We start from the raw sequence: 20075 nt of genomic DNA, 5'->3' as shown, positions 1-20075 counted from the left end.
GTTGGTGTCCTGTCCTGGTTTATTCGCAGCTTTGTGCCTGTAGTTTCCAGTATAGGTTGAAATATGGATGGATGGATGAAACACAAAGGCGAACTAATATTGCAATCAAATAGAAATGACCGTACTTATATTGAACTGAAATGAGCTGAGCTGAAATGAAACTGTTTTTTGTCTTTTAAAATTTTTTTTAAAAACCGTAAAAAGGCAGAGTAAAATGAAAGCAAGAATGACCTTGCTTGGTTGAAAAGGGCAGTAAACTGAAACAGTTTTGCAATTGATATGGGACGTTTATTTCCGTTTTGGCTTGTGACTGAGTGCCCTTTTGATGTCTTTCTCAAGCTGAGGCTGCGCCACACAAGAGCCATAAGAAAATGATCAAAAGTGTCACGGAGTTCTGCTGCTGCACGATTCCTGCTGTGAGGACACTCCAGCCTGCTGGATCTGCACACCATGATGCCTTTGCTATTCTCTAACAAGATGGTGTCCTTGTACTCTCTAATAACAGTTTAAATTTCTAGTGCAGGCGATGACTTAGATCCCACAAGTTTTGTTTAATCAATTGGCAATTGATCTGGAGAGCTCATAGATATGGAGTGTTTAAGGCCCCCAGCACATGTACTAGAGTACCAGCCACATCATTACACTGGACTTATTTGATCCAGGTAATTGTATTTAGAAGTATTCCATAGTCGAATTCCATCCATCCATCCATCATCCATCCATTCCATGGTCGAATTGTGAGCCATAATAATATTACTTTTTTATGCTGAATAATTTTTTACTTGAGTGTTCTTGCTCCTGAGGGCGTCTACCTTTTAGTCTGTCTACTTAAAATATACAGTATGCACCTTGATCTCATTGCTTTTATGGTTTTATCAGATGGGAAAGGGGAACGTATCACAGAGGAGACTTTTAACGTGATGAATTATAGAAACTAATTAATCGGCACCAAAATGACAGTGAGAGGCCTAATGAAATGCTCTGCTTTGATTGCACCAGGCTGAAAGGAATCTAATTGGCTTCAGAGGATATTAATCTTTGCTGTTTGTATGATGCTGTATGTAAATCTCTCTCATCCATGTTGCGAATCAGATTAAATTTGTTTGAATTCTTTGGTATCAACTATCTTTTTTAAAGGAAATTGCTCAAGAAGCAGTTAGAGGTGAGAGGTTATTTTAAAGCATGTTTCAGTGATTAAAGCTTTCAGACAAATTGAGTGTATGAAATGTGACTTTCACTTTATTTGTGAGCATATTTTTGCGTAGTTCTTTGCAACACTGAAACATTAAACGCTACATTAAACACAGCATTAACCACAGCGTTGTCCTGCCCGACATCTGTTCTGTCAATGTATTGTTTGGTCAAGTGGACTTTGAGCAGTTCAGCAAAGGTTGACCTTTCATTCTGACAGCACCCGTATCCCCGGTGCTACGTTCACTCTGTGCTGACACGCTTATTAAAACTGAACGTGGTTTTAAATTTTCCCATTTTTGACATTTTGTACTGCAGGAGCCAGTGGCTTTCTGTGGCTGGAATGTGCATTAGTGAGTTAGTCACATTGATGATTTATCACGGGGGGTCACTGTGGGGTTGGTGGTGGTGGAGGAAACAGCTTTTGAGCAGATACCTTTGCAGAAATTAAATGCAAATAGTAGGAATTTTAGTTTTTTGTTTTGGTAGTTTCTATCTATTTGTCAGTCTCTCTGTTATAACCTCTAATCTGTGCTGCTTGCTTGCTTACTTACATACTTGCTTACTTACTTACATACTTGCTTGCTTACAATTTCTGTTTTTGTTGTTTTGTTTTTTTTCTTTTGCTCTTTCCCTTTTTGGTTTGAAAAAAAAATACACCATTGTACCACAATTCTATCCTGTCCTGTGTCATCATCCTTTGGTTAACCATTAGCCATGACAAGGTGACAGAATTTATATCTTTGTGGCGTAGGACAGACCACAGTGTTGTCAAAGTTTCCTGATCCTATTCACCCTGATATTGACAAGTAGATTCACAGTTGACGTGCTGATTTAGTGTTTGTGGTAATAGGTTGGGTGGCGTGTTGGGGCGGTGGGGAATCCTCGAACCTCCAGGGTTGAGGGTTCAAACCCTGCCGCTGTTCTGTGTATGAACATTGCATGTTCTCTCCTTCTGGTCTCTGTGTGTATGTGTTACCATCCACAGGCCAAAGACAAAAATATAGATAAAGTGGTAACTCCAAATTGTCTGTAGTGTGTGTAGTGTGTCTTGACAGCCATCCTGTCCTTCTACCCTACGTTGCCTGGGATATGCTCCAGCCCCCCCATACTCGATGAGCAGTTGATGGATGAATGGTAAAATGCTGTTGAAAAAACACGTGAAATACTTTGACAGTAGCGGAATCCTGAAATGCAGCATTATTGTTTGAAATATATGCTCCTACCAGAGGGATCTGTACACGTATAAATCAAACACATATGCCAAGAAATGAATAGTGTTTTTGACTGCCACATGATGTGCTGTGGAAGACCTTCTTTGGGTTTTTAGTAAAAGGCTTGTTTTTGTGCTCCAATGAACTTCGAAAATGACATCATGCCACTATTAAAGAAGGATGCATTGGTTCTGACCTAATTCCCTACTCACATCCATCCTTTTGTGTTGCTATGGGGCTCTGTGATGTCACTCTTTGCAGAGAAAATCGCACCCGCTTCTCTAGCTGTAAGACGTGCAGATCTGCGTTTGTCGGCGTCCCATGATCTTCTGCTTTGAGTTTTATACTTCCTGGCATAGTCTGCGGGTCACAAGCAAACATAACTAGATAGGCCACTATAGAAAATCTATGATCCTATATACACAAAGAATATAGGAAAGGATATTGTGATTCTGCTCTCTGCTATGCAGTGATGGGCATCCTTGTGCTGGGTGAGCAATTTGTCTGCCTACAGCGTAAACATCTACATTTCCTGTTGTATAGAATATATAATTCAAAAGAAGAAAATTATATGTATGTGTATGTGTTATAATAGGCACTAAGGTAACTGCCATTTAGTGATCAAATATTTATTAATGTATCTATATTAAATATAAATTCAAGTTATTGATGTACTAATAAATGTATAATTGCTTTCAGTGCATTACTGCAAAGCAGAAGAATGTTGGTATTAATATATAGATTTTGATTTGATATGTTTTCATTTCAGACCTCTACAGCTATTGTGAACATTGTGGTCACTGATGTGAATGATAACGATCCTGTCTTCGATCCATCTATGCCAAACAACTTCACTGTCCAAGAGGGGGAGGCCAACTCTTTTGTGGGACAAGTTAAGGTAAGACTCTCACACCTGCATTTGGTATGTCTTCATTTGTCACAAGCAACGCTACTTACATGACCAACCCTGTGTGTAGCTGTCCTCCACTTTGGCTTTGAAACAGCTTTTAGGTTCCTTCTCCTCATTCTTCAAGGATGCTATATAAGATACACCTGTCGGTCCTTTTGTAGTGCTAGTAATTGTTTGAAAGCCTGCCCCATTTGACTAATTGCGTGCCTCAGTGGAAAGAAGACTTGATCCCAGAGGTAGCCGTTTATTCATGACCTTTGGAATACCCCACTCGTCTGCCACGTGAGTCCAGTTTAGCTGCCAACCCAACAAAGAGCAGAGCCCGCTCCATATCCCTCAGCAGTGCCCACGCACGCTTCTCTGTTTATAATTTTCCAATTAAATAAAAGTAATTTAAATAATTTGTTACCTTCAGGGACGTCCCGTAATGAGTAGCTTTGTTCAGCTCCGCTAAGCAGCAAGGAGTTTTAATTGGTGGTTAAGATTAATAGAGCTTTGGCTTGTTGGGGGGATATATGGAGGGTAACGCGTTTAGATGTTTCCACATAGCGCCCGTATGTTTATATATATGTTCAGCGTGGTTAATTTAATGCTGACCTGGGTGTCAGCTGGACGGCTCAGAGATCACGGACACCTGAGCCTGAGTTTGACCATTTGTCCTCCTAGTCTGGCTCTTATTCTGATTTTTAGTAAGTTTTCTAGCCACGAACGTTGGACAGAGTCCAAAGTTAACATCCCCTAAATCTCGGCCCACCTCAGGCAGGATCTTATCCGCCTGCGAACAGCGAGCGGCTCCCGTGGTAAGATATCGGAAATATCACAGCACCGCCAGCATTAAATAGGATAGTACATCAAGCCATATGCTGCATCAGCATACCAAACAGTAATCAGCCTGCGAATAATTTACGTCTGAGGTAGGGTGTCTGCCTCAGTCCCCTGCCCCCATTGACCATATGGCTAATGCTGGATATCTAGGAATTCAGTTGTTTGGGCAAACGTAGCACAATACGTTAGTACAGAGGATTAAAGGATGCACAGCAATAAGACACAGATCCACCTGGATCGGCATGCAAACAGGTGACCCATCTACTTAAAACCTGTCAGCATGTTACTGGCATTTAAATTGCTCTGGGCAGGTTTTCTAATTGTGCTTGTTAAGTGTTGTATAAGGCATTTTCTGTAATGTTGAACATGGCTGCTCCAGCGGCTTTATCAGGGCAGACGGCGGAACGTCGGTGTTTCTGCCTTCGTGTCGGCAGCGTGACTGAGCTTGTTTCGGACGTAGCCGGTAGGCCTAATTGGAGGAGATGCCGAATGCCGTCCTGCTGTATTGCCGTCATGCCATCGTAGCCTAATCGGACCATCGCAGGACGGCAAATTTGCCGCCATGCGGCGATTTGGTTTATTCGCTGGTGCTCGTCTCCCGTCAATGTGTCTGTAAGGTAAATTTGCAAAAATGAGGACAGAGGTATCACCGGTTTTACACTATTGTGACATGATTCTTTACTGCTGAATAATTACACCCATGATAGCCTAAAGTGTTTATTGACACGAGTGTGCACCACAATATAAACAACTGTGTGGTCTTCATTTTTTAATTGATATTTAAATATATGCATGTTTTTATTACTCTCTGCCAGTTTTTCCTTAAGTGAAACCCATTGGTTTCTTACAGCTAGTATTTTAAAATTTAATTTACTGTGTTTTCTCATGTACTGACCCTCGCATTGTTGATTTTTCATATTTAAGATGGGTTCAAGGATGTTTACAGTCGGGAATAATCGATGTTTCTGAAACACCAAAAGTGACTATAATGAATAGCAGTCTGGATTCGGTTTTTGTTCGTTTTTCATGTAGTCAGCTTTTTCAGCCCTACATTGTCTTTTCATGAATGCACCTTCTCTTTGAGACCTGTTATATCAATCCAGTTTTTTGTTAATCATCAAACCACCTTCCTGCACAAAACCTCACCTTGATCGGCAATGCAGAAGCACAGCTGAAGGTCCCGTTTTGCCCCCCGCGAGAGAAAGTGGAGCTTAAATGCGGGCCGCCGTCTCCATCGCAATGCAAATACAGTCGCGCATCTGTGAAGCTATGAGAGCTATGAACCTGCTTGCCGTTCTGCTAATTAATCCTCAGCAGAATGCATTCATTTTCATATTTTGCAGTGCTAGCTTTAAGTACATGAGTACAGATTGGGGTAATGTACAAAAATGTAGATGCTCATGTGCTTGAATGAGTACTCAAATGAAATAACATTGCAGTCGTGAACTTAAAAAACAAAATGCATAATCACATGCATATATGTACTAGCCGAAGCTGTTAAACCACAGCTGTTTGGTTGCAAAGTCACAGTTAGTAAATACAGAATTCATACAGCATTTCAGGTATCAAATTATTTTAAAATGATCTACTTATTCCATATAGAATGGAATACTAGTTCTTTATTCATCCCTGTGGGGAAATTGGGTTTTTGTCCATCTCATTCTCCATTAGACATACAGACATATACAGGTGAGAGCAATTTTGGGGGATCACAGCTCAAGGTCGGCCTGTGTCTGGCACCCTGGGAGCGATTGGGGTTATGGGCCTTGCTTGAGGACCCAATGGTGGCATCACCCTGTCGACCTTCTGGTCACAGCCAGTTCTAACCCGGAGAGACACAAACCACGAGCAATAAGAGTGATTATAATATGATATATAATGCATAAGCGAAGCAGCTTCTGATCTTGATGAAGAAACTCTGTGACCTTTTACGCATTAAAATGTTGCCTGATGTTGCACTTTCTGCTGATTGAATGGTCATCTTATTAGGTTCTTGCTTTGTTTGGAATATATTGGGTACCTCTTGCTCCAATACTGCTGACACTTGTACCCGGGTTTTCACTGGAAGCTCGGTCCAGCTGCACTTATCTCCTTGACATCCTTGACAAAAGCTGCCACTGAATTAAAAATAAACGTGAACGTAAGCGGGTGTCTGTATGCTTGTGATTGCACTTGCTGATTCACTTTGTCGTCTGCCTGGACTAATCAATTTCTTGTGCTTTCAGGCCACTGACCCAGATGCGGGAGTTAATGGGCAAGTGCGGTACAAACTGGTAAACCACGTCGGGACGTTCAGAGTCAACTCCAGCGGCAGCATCTTCACCGCGGTGCCCTTGGATCGCGAGGCCCAGAGCCATTACAGCCTGATCGTGGAGGCGTCCGACGGGGCGCCGGACCCACGCCGCACCACAGCCCGACTAACCGTGGAGGTGCTGGACGTGGACGACAACAGCCCTGTGTTCTCCCAGAGCGCGTACACGGCTACAGTGCCGGAGAACAGCCCCGTGGGAACGACGTTTCTGCAGTTGCTGGTGAGTCGGGCCACACGTTCCCTCCGCTGGTGCTCCTGCTTAGCCTGAGTCAGACAGACACCCACAGCGACAGCAAACAACCTGCATTCAAACTCTACACCTTGTAAGAGAGTCTCTCGGCATCAAAGTACATGAAGCCAGGGGGGAGTCTGGCACCTCCTGAGCCAATCGACAGAGATCCGCGGCATCTCCGGCTGTCAGATCCACGCCGGGCGCTGTTTGCCGTGCTCGCCAACGTGCGCGCAGGCAGAGCCCGTTTTAATGATGCGCGAACGTGATCAATTTGAAAGTTTAAGCCTACAGTAGCGCCACCCTTCATTCATATTTTACATCCGTGCTCTAGCTAGTTCAGTGACGTGATGTCACCTGTCTGCCTGTACATACTTTTCCAGACATCCTAGCATATGCTCATCTCTCCTTTGGAATGTTCCATTGCTGGCCAAGTACTATATACCAATACATATACATCTTATCTATTTGGCATACAGTTGAGTATACAGGGGAAGCCAGTCCCTGGAGACATTGGGGTGTTAAGGACCTTGCTTAAGGGCCCAGTGGTGATGACCTTCCCATCACAGGCACAGCAGCCTAACCTGCTGCAACACACACTGTTCCTTATAGTATGTATGAATATTATATCTATAAGAATACCGAATGAAAAAAGACCATGTGTCTATATTGTCTCTGTACAGTTGTGAATTTTTAACTTCAGTCCTGCAATAAATCCTTGAGTTGCACTGCTGTGGGTATCAGACACCAGTCGTGCGTTGGTGCAGCTCACCGTGCCTCATATCAAAATGCATGAAGTATGAGACACGTTTGAATGAGCGAACGTGCCGGAGATCATGAAGGCGAGTGTGTTCTGCAGGTGGGACAACGCCAGCTACAGGCAGCACGGTCTCTCCCCTCTAATCTCCCTTTGCCGACAAACCTATCATCACACCCGTAATCAGTCCCTGGCGACATGGGGAGAAAGACCCTTCTCGTCGGGTGAGATCTCAGGCAGATTAAGGGGTGCTCTTGCTTGGGAAGGCACTCGAGGGTTTTTATCAATGTGTACAGCAATTCCCCTGCGTGTTCCACATAAAAGGCTTACACCCGAAAGGCATTCATACCTTCAGATAACTTTGACTCATGTAGCTGAATGCCTCTTTCTAATTTCTGAGGGTTCGCGGTTTACTCTGCTGCTTTGGCAGAGCTATGCTAGTAGAGCCATTCTCATGGGTCTCGGTTTATTGGGACACACAAGGTATGAATTCTGGTTAAGAATAAGGTCGATGAAACAGTTATAGATATTTCCGGATATATCCGGACTCCGGCGCAAGTGTCGGATAGATGCCACCCAGTTATTGTCCCCGTACTTCTGTTCCCAGGCAACCGATGCTGACCTTTACTCCAACGTCACGTATCGCATCCGCACCATGGAGGCCCAACAGCTGTTCTCCGTCGACCCCTTGACGGGTCACCTGTCACTGCTGAAGATATTGGACTTTGAAGACCTCGCCAGCTCGGGAGCGACATACACCTTTGTAGTGGAGGCCGCGGACATCAGTGGGAACATGCCCCCTGGCCTGGCTACCGTCACCGTCAAAATATTGGTAGGACAGTTCTCCCTCTACCACTGCGTTACATCCCGATTGCATCCTTTCAATTGCTCGAACAACGTGGTCATTGATTAATGTTCAGCATTATAGTTTTTTTTCTCATGGTTCATAAATGCCATATTCTTGATGATTCTTCAGTTTCTGCAAAGTTGCTGGATTGACCATGTTACAGTACGGTGGCTGGGGTGACGACTCTATTTTGTATGTGTTATGGGTGTCTGGTGCTTCTGGAGATAAACCAGCTGACACTAGGAATCCAAGTGAATGGTGAGCTGGGCCCCATAATGTGAACATAAGTAGTTTTTTTTTCATATCGTAAAACTGCAAGAACGTGAACGTGTAATATGAGACTGCCTATATACTTGTCCATCAGGTGGAATTTCGCAATTTTTCGCAAAATTCAGGTGGGCCTTGAAACCTTAAGGCGGAAGTGGATCTTTAAGAATCGTCAGTTTTTGCCGTTCGGAATGCTAGTGAGATCTGTGCATAACAGCAAAATATTTCATGGCAACATTGAATTTGACCGCTGACAGTTATCTAGGAAAACCTTCAGTTTAATTTATTTTACCGATTATACTGCAATTTGTTGAAGGCTCATGGAGAAGGAATTTAGAGGAATAAACCAAATTAATTTTCCATCTTTCAGTGATGGTATTGGGCCAGTCCTTAAAGCTTGTTCACCACTATTTCAGATTTAGCTAAATGGAAGAGCAAGGCTGAAATATTGCGATTTATATGTGAAAGATCTGTGGAAGGATGTAAAAGATTATAATATGTTATAATTACAGCTAGGAAGTAAAACAAAATGGTGATATGTCAGTCGCTTCAGCATTTACCCAGATTTAAAATTCCCATTTGTAAATGCAGAACAGGGTAGTAATTTTAACATAACTGTTTAATACGGCTTAAATTTAACATCTTTCCTGTGTAGTAAAGGTAAAATGACAGCATTATATAACTGCTTGAAGTGATGATTGCTTGAAATGATAATTGCTTGAAGTACAATACTTTATTATTCTGACTTATTAATTAGCTAGTCTTGCCATTAGTTTTCCATTATGAATCATCTTAGTTTAACATCTGTATTAAACGGAAACAAAGCTTTGGATGTGTGATTAATTATCATCCTTTTTCTAAAGCACGCACTTGTTTTTTGAAGTCATCGAGGTAGAGATGAGAAAAGTAACATTCGGCCATTTGGTGAACTGAAGAATGTTGACGTCTTGGAAAAAGAAATGCAATATATTCAGAAATATGCAAAAAGCGATCCACGGGTTTAAAACCATAATCCAGTGAATAGTAGCTTTAGCTGTGATTGGTAAGGCGGCTGGATCATTAAATCACGAGAGCACGACTTTCCAGAAGACATGGTCTTGTTTTCGTACAAGCTAATGAGGTACCACAGGAGGGTCCGGCTCTTGTTTCGTTATTTATAGTTTGCAAACCAGTAAGGCTATACTGCATTAAAATAACCACAATGACCTTAGGAATATTCGTGCAGGGTCTTTTTGGAATTTCATTCTATGTAATTTGATTAAATAAATGAAATTCTGATTTGAATCCTTTCATTAATAGGATTTCTGCAGTGGACAGATTTGTATGAAGGATTCATAATATAAAATGATCTTTTGAATAAATGCCCATGGATTACAATAAATTTATTAAAATAGTTGAGTTTAGTCCAGCTAATTAAATGATAATTAAATTTAAATAATTTGTTACGCTAGCAAATAATTAAATTAAAAATGATAATGAACATTTTGTTTCCTCATAAAATAATGGGGCTTACTTTTCTTACATTCCAATGAGAAATTTGAGAATCCTTGAAATATGAATAAGCTGCCAGCTAGCCAGTTGTTGCTTACAGACTGTGTATTCACGCTGTATAATTATTAAGTACCGGTCTGCTGTGTAAATGCACTATTTCTGTTTACACCTTTGCCTGGGCCCAACGGGAACCACTTTGGTTGAAGCCCATTCTACATTTCCAACCTAAAGGTGGAGAAAAAAGTTCACGTAAGAGTGTGCGCCAACTGAGAGGCAGCTAATGGCCGTACGGGCCGGCCTTGCTTTGTCTGTGACGCGGATAATGATTAGTGCTTAGCGAGACACTGAGCCTCAATGGGAATGGCCTTGGCTGCTACATGCGGGAAATGTGAGTGTAGAGCGTCGCGTGGATTACCCTCAGGGGAGCTACTTTGTTAATGTGGAAGGCATTTCCGGAGCAGGAAAGGCTCCTTGCTGTCCTCGGCCTTTCATTTTATTTTTTAAAGCTTGTTCGGTGTTTTTTTTTCCTGATAAATAGTGTTAGCAGCAAGCATGCACAATAAACAGCACACCGTGCTATGCCACCATTATGTGATTATGCAATTTTGAAAAAACAAAAATATGTGGGCGGAGCAATGAAAACGTCCATGTATAAGGCCGCGTCGACCCAAGCACCCCTCCGTACTTCGACTTTGGGGACCTCGCTTCCTCTGCCCTCTCCTTGAATTTCTGGATGCGCTCTATAAAACGGATGAATGCAGATGCCGCCCTCTTCTCCAGGCCGCTCGGCTGCAGAACCAGCCCAGGACGCTGCCACACCCCTATTCCGTCCCTGATGGGAGTCGTGCGGTACTTTGGGGTGTCGGCTGTACGCGGGTCTCGTTTCCACGTCACGTGGGGGGGGGGGCCTGCTTCAGCTCGTCAGGGAATCGAACTCCGCCTCAAAGTGATTCGCTTCTTGTGTAGATTCTTGCGCACCTGAGTAGCTGGGATGATGTTCAGAAATCTCCACAGAGAAACGGACCAGTGCCATTTTTGCGCTACTCCATTTCATCCACCTTTATAAACCACCAAAAAAAAAATTCAAAATCATTTACATAAAGCCTATATTTAATAACGTCCCCCGGCGTTAGCTTCTCCCAGAGTACTTCCAACTGGCATGTTTCCATGGCCATAGCCAGAATGTAAATGTGCTTTCCATCTGATTGGTGGGGGGATGGTGCGGGGGGCAAAGACACAGAATGCAGTCGGTCACAGAGTTTTACCGATCACTGTCAGATCTGTCAATAATTTGCATCCTGGACAAAAAGAAATAAAAATGTCCTGAAAAAACTCATAAATGCCCTGAATGGAGCGTCTCCCCCGCCCTTGGAAAGGCCATGTACCTCACTGCGTTCTGTATGTTTGGCGCTCAAAGAGGGACATCAAGGAGTTGCATTCCTAATGCTTTGTATGTCTTCCTATTGAATAAATGCCAGCTCTGTTTAACACTTTCCTTTCAGTCCTAATTGGTTTCCCGCTACCTGAAACGAAAATGCCCTTCATAATAAAAACGGAATGTGCTAGAGCCGGTCAACAAAACTGTGCGTGTGAGTCTGTCCCGTTCCCGCTGGGTTTCCATGCTGAAGTCGCAATTGTACTTCACAGGACATGAATGACTATTCCCCCATGTTTGGGCAAGCTCTGTACCGCGGAATGGTGGCGCCGAACGCAGTCAAGGGAAGCCTCATCGCAACGGTGCATGCCGAAGATCGGGACCCTCCTGTGAGTAGAAATGACAGCTCTGCGCTCGCTGTTACATGAAATGGACGTCACGTTAATCCTATTGCTCACATTGATGGAAGCCAGTCTCCAGAGTGTGATGTTTTTCAGGGGCAGAGAAGTTGAGTTTTATCTCTGCAGCCTTTGATGTTTATATAAAATGATTGACCTGTTACTGTCACGCTCATTTTAAATCTTACGAACAAAAAATAAACTATTTTAATGTGCGTTGTTATTGAAAATCGCCATTTTTAATTTACTTTCCAGCATATACCTGAATTTATGAAATATTTAAAAAATCCGTTTGATTTTATATGCCCGTATGGTATGCATATATCTGAATTTATAAAATAAATATTTAAAAAATCCAGTTGATGTTATATGCTCATATTTCATGCATATATCAGAGCCTATAAAATATTTATATACGCTAAAAATCCCATTGGTTTTATATACCCGTATAGTATGCTTATCTCTGCATGTATAGATATATTTTAAAAATCCCGTTGATTTTGTATGCTCACTTGGTATGCATATATATGAATTTATAACATAGATATAAAACAAATCCATTTGATGTCATATGTCCGTATGGCTCGGCTGAGACTTTTATGTTGAATATCGCAGAGGCTCGTATGCTCCACTGACCCCATGCGAACGCGCCGGTTCACCCCTTTTTATCAGCTTAACGTGCGTCCAGAGCCAACAGCGAGCCAAGGAAGCTCATTTTTGCTGCAATGCTTCAGTTACTTTAAAGGTGCGTTTACCAATCTTTGATCGAATGCAGCAGTTCATTAGCAGAATAATTGGATTCTTCCCCGAGGTAATTTGATTTGTCCACGTGCCCTTACATGAATGTGATGGGCACACATAAGTAGTTTTACAGCCCAAAAAGCGATCCGATAACTGTACGCCCAAGGTCTCTTGCCTGCTTTGTGACGGTTTTGCATTTTCATTTTTTTTTTTAAGTCACCCTGAGCCCTGCAAAATTAGTATGGATGTTACCGGCTTCCAAGCAGGGGCTGCGGAAATTCATTGTTGGCTTTTATACCGTCTTATTATGGGATATATTATGGTGTGACAAAGGCCAAAAGTGTAGTGAAAGGGCACAAATGAGACCCTTGTGCCGCAATGCAAGAAAAGAAGGATTTGTAACCAGTGAGATGCCTGGTTGCTTTTGGACTTAAACAAGATGGCACCCAGAACAAGCATTAGCCTCAATTATGTTCTCCAGACCCACATGGAGTGGAGGCAGGGAGAGACTTTTTTTTTTAAATAGTGCTTTTGGGTTAGTAGTATTACCTTTTTCCAAATGTCCCTGCTATGTTACACTTGAGTGGTTTTTATAAAGCAGTGAGCGGCATGGAGATTAAAAAGGCAGAGAAACATCAGAGAGGATCCTCAAGGCCAGGTCTGACCCGCAGCTTGCGGGGGCCGACAGGGCCGCTATGATTCCTCTCCGCAGGAACGCCAGCCTGTTCCAGCTGCCCGCCCTCTCCTTAGATGTACGTGTTGCAGTCTTTCCCCGACACTGACGCCTGGCATCGCGCCCGACTTTGGCCTCGATGACCCCTCTTCCCCTCCGGCCACGGGGTGGGGGGGCTGCCATGCCATTGTAAATTCTCAGCTCTCGTTACTGATGTGGGGACGTGAGAACCAGGGTAACCCTCTGGTGGCACGCCCCCCCCGCTGCGACCCTGTCACTGCAAGCCCCCTCGGTTAGTTTTTCAGGATGGGGGCCGTCTGTCCTTGGGAGCGTCCTGTGTGATATTCGCAGCTAATCAGCCATGAGGCCGACTAATCAGGCATCGGGGTCAGAGGTGGGTATTTCGGGTCCAGAGAGTAAAAATCTAGACCAAGATTTAGTTTCAACCAACCACTTGAGTATAAAGAGTCAGTCACAGAGTTCTCAACTGGTTGGTTGAAACAAAATCTTGGTCTGGAATTCTACTCTCTAGGCCTGAACTACCCCACCTCTGGTCAGGGTTAACAAGCGCAGTCTCAGAATCGGAGGACGGTACAGCTCTGACTCCTTAGCCCAGGCCAGTGGTCGCCCCCCCCCCCATCTCCCACAAGCTACTGTTTATCAAACACGTAACTCCCCACATAATGTTCTGTGTTGAAGTAGCTCTTTCTGTAAATTAGGTTGCCAACTCCAGGTTGAGGCCAAGAATGCAAATCGTTGCTTTATTCAGAAACAGTTAGTGCCCAAATTTATGGTCGGAGCTGCCATGGCAATGCTGCAGTTCCAGGAACATTTCGGTGTAAAGATGAACTACGTAAAAAAAAACTTCCAAAATCACGCTGTCTGTTGAACTGGTATGGTTTGTGTAGCACAGTTTTATGTTAAATACTGACTTTCGGTCCTGTTGCACATTCTTCAGGTTAAGGTTCCCAGACCTTTCTGAGCAGAGCGACAGAAATGGCGTCTTAAATCCCTTAATGTTGGGGTAATGCACCGTGTGAAGCGGGACGCTGTTCATGAGGTTACAAAAAAAAAATATGATATTAAATTATAGCTAGTGAGTCTTGGCTCGATTTAATGTCCTTAAGCATCTTAGGAGAGGAGGTGAACAGCTCTTTTCCCCTACCTGAAAAAGTAGCGAGATTGCATCTAAATAAGGATGAATTGCCTTGGAGACAAAGGTCTTGAACATCCAGTCCATTTAAGTCCATTTTTTGTTATCCGTTTCTTTTTTTCGATGCGCCAGCTCTTTGCCAAAGGAAAAAAAAAATGTTTCATTTAAAATGTATCTGCCCGAGACTTGCATCAAGTCTCTGGTGTGTATTGCAGACTTCTAAAAACGTCCAAGTATCAGCTTCGCGTCACTGAAAGCGAGTGACATTATAAATATGCTGTTCTAATGTCTTTGGCATTTTCTAGTCTATTATCACCAGTCTATGTACCCTTGTGAGCTCTGTTAATGATGTAAACGTAACCACGCTGGCTAGCTTTCCGTATCAGCGACTGAACTGCCACCTTCATTCCCGGAATTTCCTAATAATCTTTCAAATGCGGCATGCGATTAATGGAATTCTGCATAGCAGCAACAAATTAATACACTGTTTTTCTAATTATATGGTAGAGGCAGGAAAAAAAAATCATTGCCAAACGCAGGAAGAACATTGGCCATTGGCTGAGTGTGATTCCTAGAGGAGATGCCTGGTTGTGAGCTGTTTTTATTACTGCAGCACGTGTGAATCAGCAGTCATCATACAAACATGACCTTTGCCCTTTGCCCGCCCCGCTGAAGAACGCAAGAGCAATATGAAGCTGCTGTCCAGCAAGCGGCTTGGCCACCTGCTCCTTGCCTTTCCTGAGGCCTCCTTCGGCATCTGGGGTCCGTCTCCTCCTCGTGGAGTTCAGTCGAGGTCGCCCCACATAATTTCTGGCATCTTCAAGCCTTAACCATTCATCCTCTGTCCTGAAGGCCTGTTATTATCCACAGGCTTTTCATTATCCATGTGGTTAACCGATAAACCTGGTTCAAGTGGAGGATGACTGAGTGACGGAGGACCCCGGCGACATGGAAAGACGGAAAACCATGAGGACAGTAGTACCTATAATGATAATGGTAACACTTTCTATGAATCCCATGTTTATAAGAATCTATGAACATCTTCATAACACATTATAATGCATTCATAAAGTATCATTAACATGGTTATAAATATTTATGAAAAGGGTACCACTTTATGATAAGGCCTCCAGTAACACTCAACTTAAAGCACTCATCATAATGCATTATACATATCTTCATAATGCATGCTAATGCATTCATAAAGTATAATAAACACGGCTATAACTATTTACAAAAAGGCATAACATTATAGCCATGTTTATTATGCATTATGGATGCTTTATGAAGCTCTCATCTATAATGCACTATAGATACGTTGATAGTGCGGTACAAAGCATCCTTAATTTTTATAGTATTATAATGCATTATAAAGGTATCTACAGTGCATTATAGATAAGAGCTTCACTGCAGCTTCTGAAGTATTATTATGACAGTTTAAGTAATGTGCTACCATAATAATAAAGCAGCATATCTGGTAACACTTTACTAGAAGCTGTCATCTTGTATTGTATTGTAGTGTATTAGAAGCCGTAGGTATCTTTATAATGCATTATAATGGTCAGTATAAGAATTAATAAAGCATTACAGCATTTTATATTGGTAGGCAGGAAACATTATGAATGAATGAATGAATGAATGAATGAATGAATATAATACTTCATAAACTCCACTGAAGCTGTCATTTAAGAATTAAGGATGTTTTTTACTGCATTATGAAGGTTTCTATAGTGCATTATAGATGACAGCTTCAAAAAGCATTCATAATACATAACAAATACATGAAATAATATGTTATCTCTTTATAAATCTTTATAGGCGTGTTTATAATGCTTTATGAATGCATTATAATGTGTTGTCAGTGTGTTCATAGATTCTTATGGCATTCATTGGAAGTGTTGCCAAATATCTTTTTTGCCCAGTAAATGCTAAGTTTGAGTCAGGGTCAATCTTTTGATTTCAGTGTTAGCACTCAGCTCTCATGGTTCTGTAAACTGGAAAATTATTCTGTACTACAATTTCGGTATTAGTGCCAAACCCTCATGGTTCTGTAAACTGGAAAATCACTCTGTGCTCCCCTCAGACTCTTTATTAAAACAGTAGATTTTCATATGTTTGTGGTGGTTCATCATGATCAATGTGGTTCATTTGGGTAGGTGACCATCTAGAATTGGCGGCATTCCTGATATGTCATGGATTTTAGTGCAGAAACCTCAAAAGTATTGACAGAAGACACCAAACTTGAATCGGCACAGTTTGCTGATTATATCTAGAGTGTGTCCATTTGAAGGCGTTAGCCGTGATATAAACAGTAATGATAGGAATCTTTGCTTAATGCAGTAGTATGAACACATTGCTTGCAGCTCAATAGAGTTACTGGAGGAGGTGATGCTGGTCCGAATGTTTCATGTTCAAGATGACTTGGTATCGTCTCTCACCGATCTGTTTCTCTGTCACGTTCTTCTCTTTCCCGCTGGCAGCAGATCTGGTGTAAGCTTTCCAATCTAGAATACAACCTCGCTTCTCTGTAATGAGAGCTATTGTCAAAATATGGAAAGAAGTGGAACTAATATCGTTGAACCCAATAGGCTGAAAAAAAAAAACGATGCTTCTCAGTTTGCTTAGAGGTGTAGTTTACTGCTGGTATGATATTAAAACAGGTCTAAATCATACTTATGTCACTGGTAAATATATTCATAGCTAGAAAGCCCCTGTCCCACTCAGAATTCTGATTTGAACTGTAAAATAATGAATAAAAAATATATATTCTTATTTGGAGAATAATTGAAACCAAAATATGCTTTTTTAATGAAATAGATTCTTCCATGAAACTTGGCATTGTATCAGTATTATTAGTATGAATATTGTTTCCCAGTACCACAATAATAACAATCATCCTAGTATTAGTCTTATTTTATTCAAATTAAAAGATCCTGTAGATGTAAATTTACTATATTAAAATGCAGTTTCATTTTTTTTTTGTGGTATGCTACTTGAGCAATGAGCAAAGCCAGACATAAACCTAAATTTCTTCCACATACATATCATTGTTCTGTGTGAGTGGTTATTTTTTTTCCCCTCATAACCACATCAGGTCCAGCTGTGCCCATTCCGTAACCGCATCAGTAATGAATCAGTGAGTTCAATGACTCGTTTACTGGTCGCGTTTTACACTAAGCCCCTCTGACGCAAGCACCATTAGCTGCGCTATTGAGCTTGTTAGAAGATGGATTTCTGTTTATTTAGTTGATTTCTCTTGGGGCCCGACTTACTTAGCTTCCACGAGATTTATCGTAAACTCACTGACAATAGAGCCCACAAATCGTGTGGCGTTCCGGTACCCCAGGTTACCCCAGTTTAAGAAAAACAGACCGGCAGAAATAATATCTCCAAGAATGTGTCACCCAAGACCATGTTATTTTATTCACTGTTATGGAGTCCGCACCAGAGCAATCTTCAGTAAACACACATTGGTAATAGCTAGGATGTGCCCAGCTGCAATATAGGAGATCAAAAACAAGGAATCATTATTTGCTGGTCTACATTTCTCGTATTGGCCTGATCCTGGAGCTTATGCTCTATTTTCTAGGGTACTGCTGCAAGTCGGGTGCGTTACAGAGTGGATCTGGACCAGTCTCCATACAGCGGGAGTATTTTCGACGTGGAAGAAGACTCGGGCAAGGTGATCACTAGGGTCAATCTCAATGAAAAGCCCAGCACAATATTTAAGGTAAGTATGTTGCACGATGTTTGCACCCCAGCTCATTCTCACCCCAGCAGAAAAGCAAGTATATTAAATATTAAATAATGCAAGAAATGCTATGTTAGAGCGGAAATAGCTTGGTCTAAAATGACGGAAGAATGACTTTGTATTACAGCCATTTACAGGCACCTGACAAACGCTATTTGTGCAGAATGTGACAGTTTCTCTTGCATTTCAAAACCTGAGTGTCATTGATGGTTTTTGTCCCCTAAGCAGTGATCATACTGTGGTTTCTTTTTGGCCGTGATCTTTTTGTGATTTTTTTCCCCATTGCAGCTGGTGGTTATTGCTTATGACGATGGTGATCCAGTCAAGATGAATAGCACTCTTGTTGAGATAACTGTTCTTCAGCCTTCCGCCATCCCAGTTTTCACCCAGGAGGAATACAGGTAAACGTGCACACAGGTGTAAAGACATGCACACACTCATGTGTGTAATGCAGCGCCCTTTACTTCTGTTTAGAGATTGTAGTCGTTAATTATTGGCACGCCTCCTGTGATGCCGCGGGTGCTGAAGTCCAGCTGTTCTTATGATGCTGAAATGATTGTTTTCTCTAAAATCCATCGATTTATCCAGGTCAGGGTGTGTGTGTGGGGGAGGGGGCTGTGGACACCATATGAGATGGCACAGGACACAGGGTGGGGGGGGGGGTGTACCATGAAAGGGATGCCAGCCTGTCGCAGGGCACATACAATCATATACTACAGCAATGTTTCTAGAGCCAGTCCTCAGGGACCCCCAGATATTCTGCAGGAGAGCAAAAATGTGGACAGTTTGGGGTACCCAAGGACATTGAGGAGAGCAAAAATGTGGACCATCTGGGGGTACCCAAGGACCATGAGGGGAGCAAAAATGTGGACCATCTGGGAGTACCCAAGGACCATGAGGGGAGCAAAAATGTGGACCATCTGGGAGTACCCGAGGGCCGTGTTGAGAAACACTGCAGTCCAAAGAGTTAGCCTAACAGTCTTCGTAAGAAAACCTATGTGACACGGCGAGAACATGCAAACATGCCCTTTTACAAAGAGGGGATTCAAATCTCCAAACCCAGAGGCGTGAGGCCACAGTTCTAACCATCGAACAACCATGCAAAGCTCCAAGATCCCGATTTTTAATATGTGTAATAGCTCAAAGCGGCAAATTAGAATCCTGTTCTCAAAGGGCAAAGTGCACTCATTCTCAATTCATTAATGAACTCTATTAACAAAATTAGATGCATAATTTGTTTGATGCGGGTAATCAAATCTGCCCTTATTGCATCAGTAGTAGTTAGTACTGAATAGGTCTTCTTGTTAAATCGGCATTATTGATTTTCATAATGGAAACGCTTCATTGTTTTATTGCAGATTTTGTTGGTCGGTAGATTTTCATCTGCACAGTAGACTGATATATGCAGCAGGTCTGTGATTAAAAACTGTGAGCTCAATTATTGTCCAGTGCTGATAATCAACTGCTTGCAGTAAACAAAAAGGAGAGAATAGCTTGTGGCTGTGGACTAAATTAGTCTTAGTAACGACAAACTGTGCTGAATATGGCTGATTCAAACTGACCACCTTTTTTCTAGAATTTTCTCCTTTAATAGTTAGAGGGTTATGCCATGAAAAATTTGAAAGATAGTCATTATCCTTGCTAAATGAATATTTTTAAATGCTTAAAAATGGATCATTTATGTAGGGTTAAATTCTGTTTTACTTGGAATTTCAACTTTCAACTATTCCAAAATTTTCCACAATTTTTGTTTTTTTTCCTGTTGTCCTAGAAATATTTTCAAAAACTAATTTGTTTTATTAATGATCGAGCTCGAACTCGGATGCCTTACATTCTTTGGGTTCATTATTTTGATGCCATTGCATTGGCTACAAACTGATGGTATCAATCACAAAGTAAAGCAAGTCTTTTCCCTGTACAGCAGATTTGTTTTGAAACATAC

The 20075-nt window shown here is 42.0% G+C and overlaps 1 protein-coding gene across 1 annotated transcript in view; it reads left to right on the top strand.

The window, feature by feature from the left end:
* The window catches only part of pcdh15b (protocadherin-related 15b), a 224201-nt gene that overhangs the window by 168612 nt on the left and 35514 nt on the right, over positions 1-20075 (top strand). The window contains exons 20-25 of the mRNA XM_048987517.1: positions 3175-3303; positions 6366-6671; positions 8045-8269; positions 11690-11806; positions 17972-18112; positions 18422-18534. Coding sequence (XP_048843474.1) covers positions 3175-3303; positions 6366-6671; positions 8045-8269; positions 11690-11806; positions 17972-18112; positions 18422-18534 — 1031 coding nt within the window. The remainder of the gene's footprint in view (positions 1-3174; positions 3304-6365; positions 6672-8044; positions 8270-11689; positions 11807-17971; positions 18113-18421; positions 18535-20075) is intronic.

Source organism: Brienomyrus brachyistius, chromosome 20 (genome assembly GCF_023856365.1).
Source record: "Brienomyrus brachyistius isolate T26 chromosome 20, BBRACH_0.4, whole genome shotgun sequence".
Classification (NCBI taxonomy): Eukaryota; Metazoa; Chordata; class Actinopteri; order Osteoglossiformes; family Mormyridae; genus Brienomyrus; species Brienomyrus brachyistius.
Note: the sequence above shows the minus strand (reverse complement) of the source record. Positions and strands in the feature narration are given on the sequence as shown.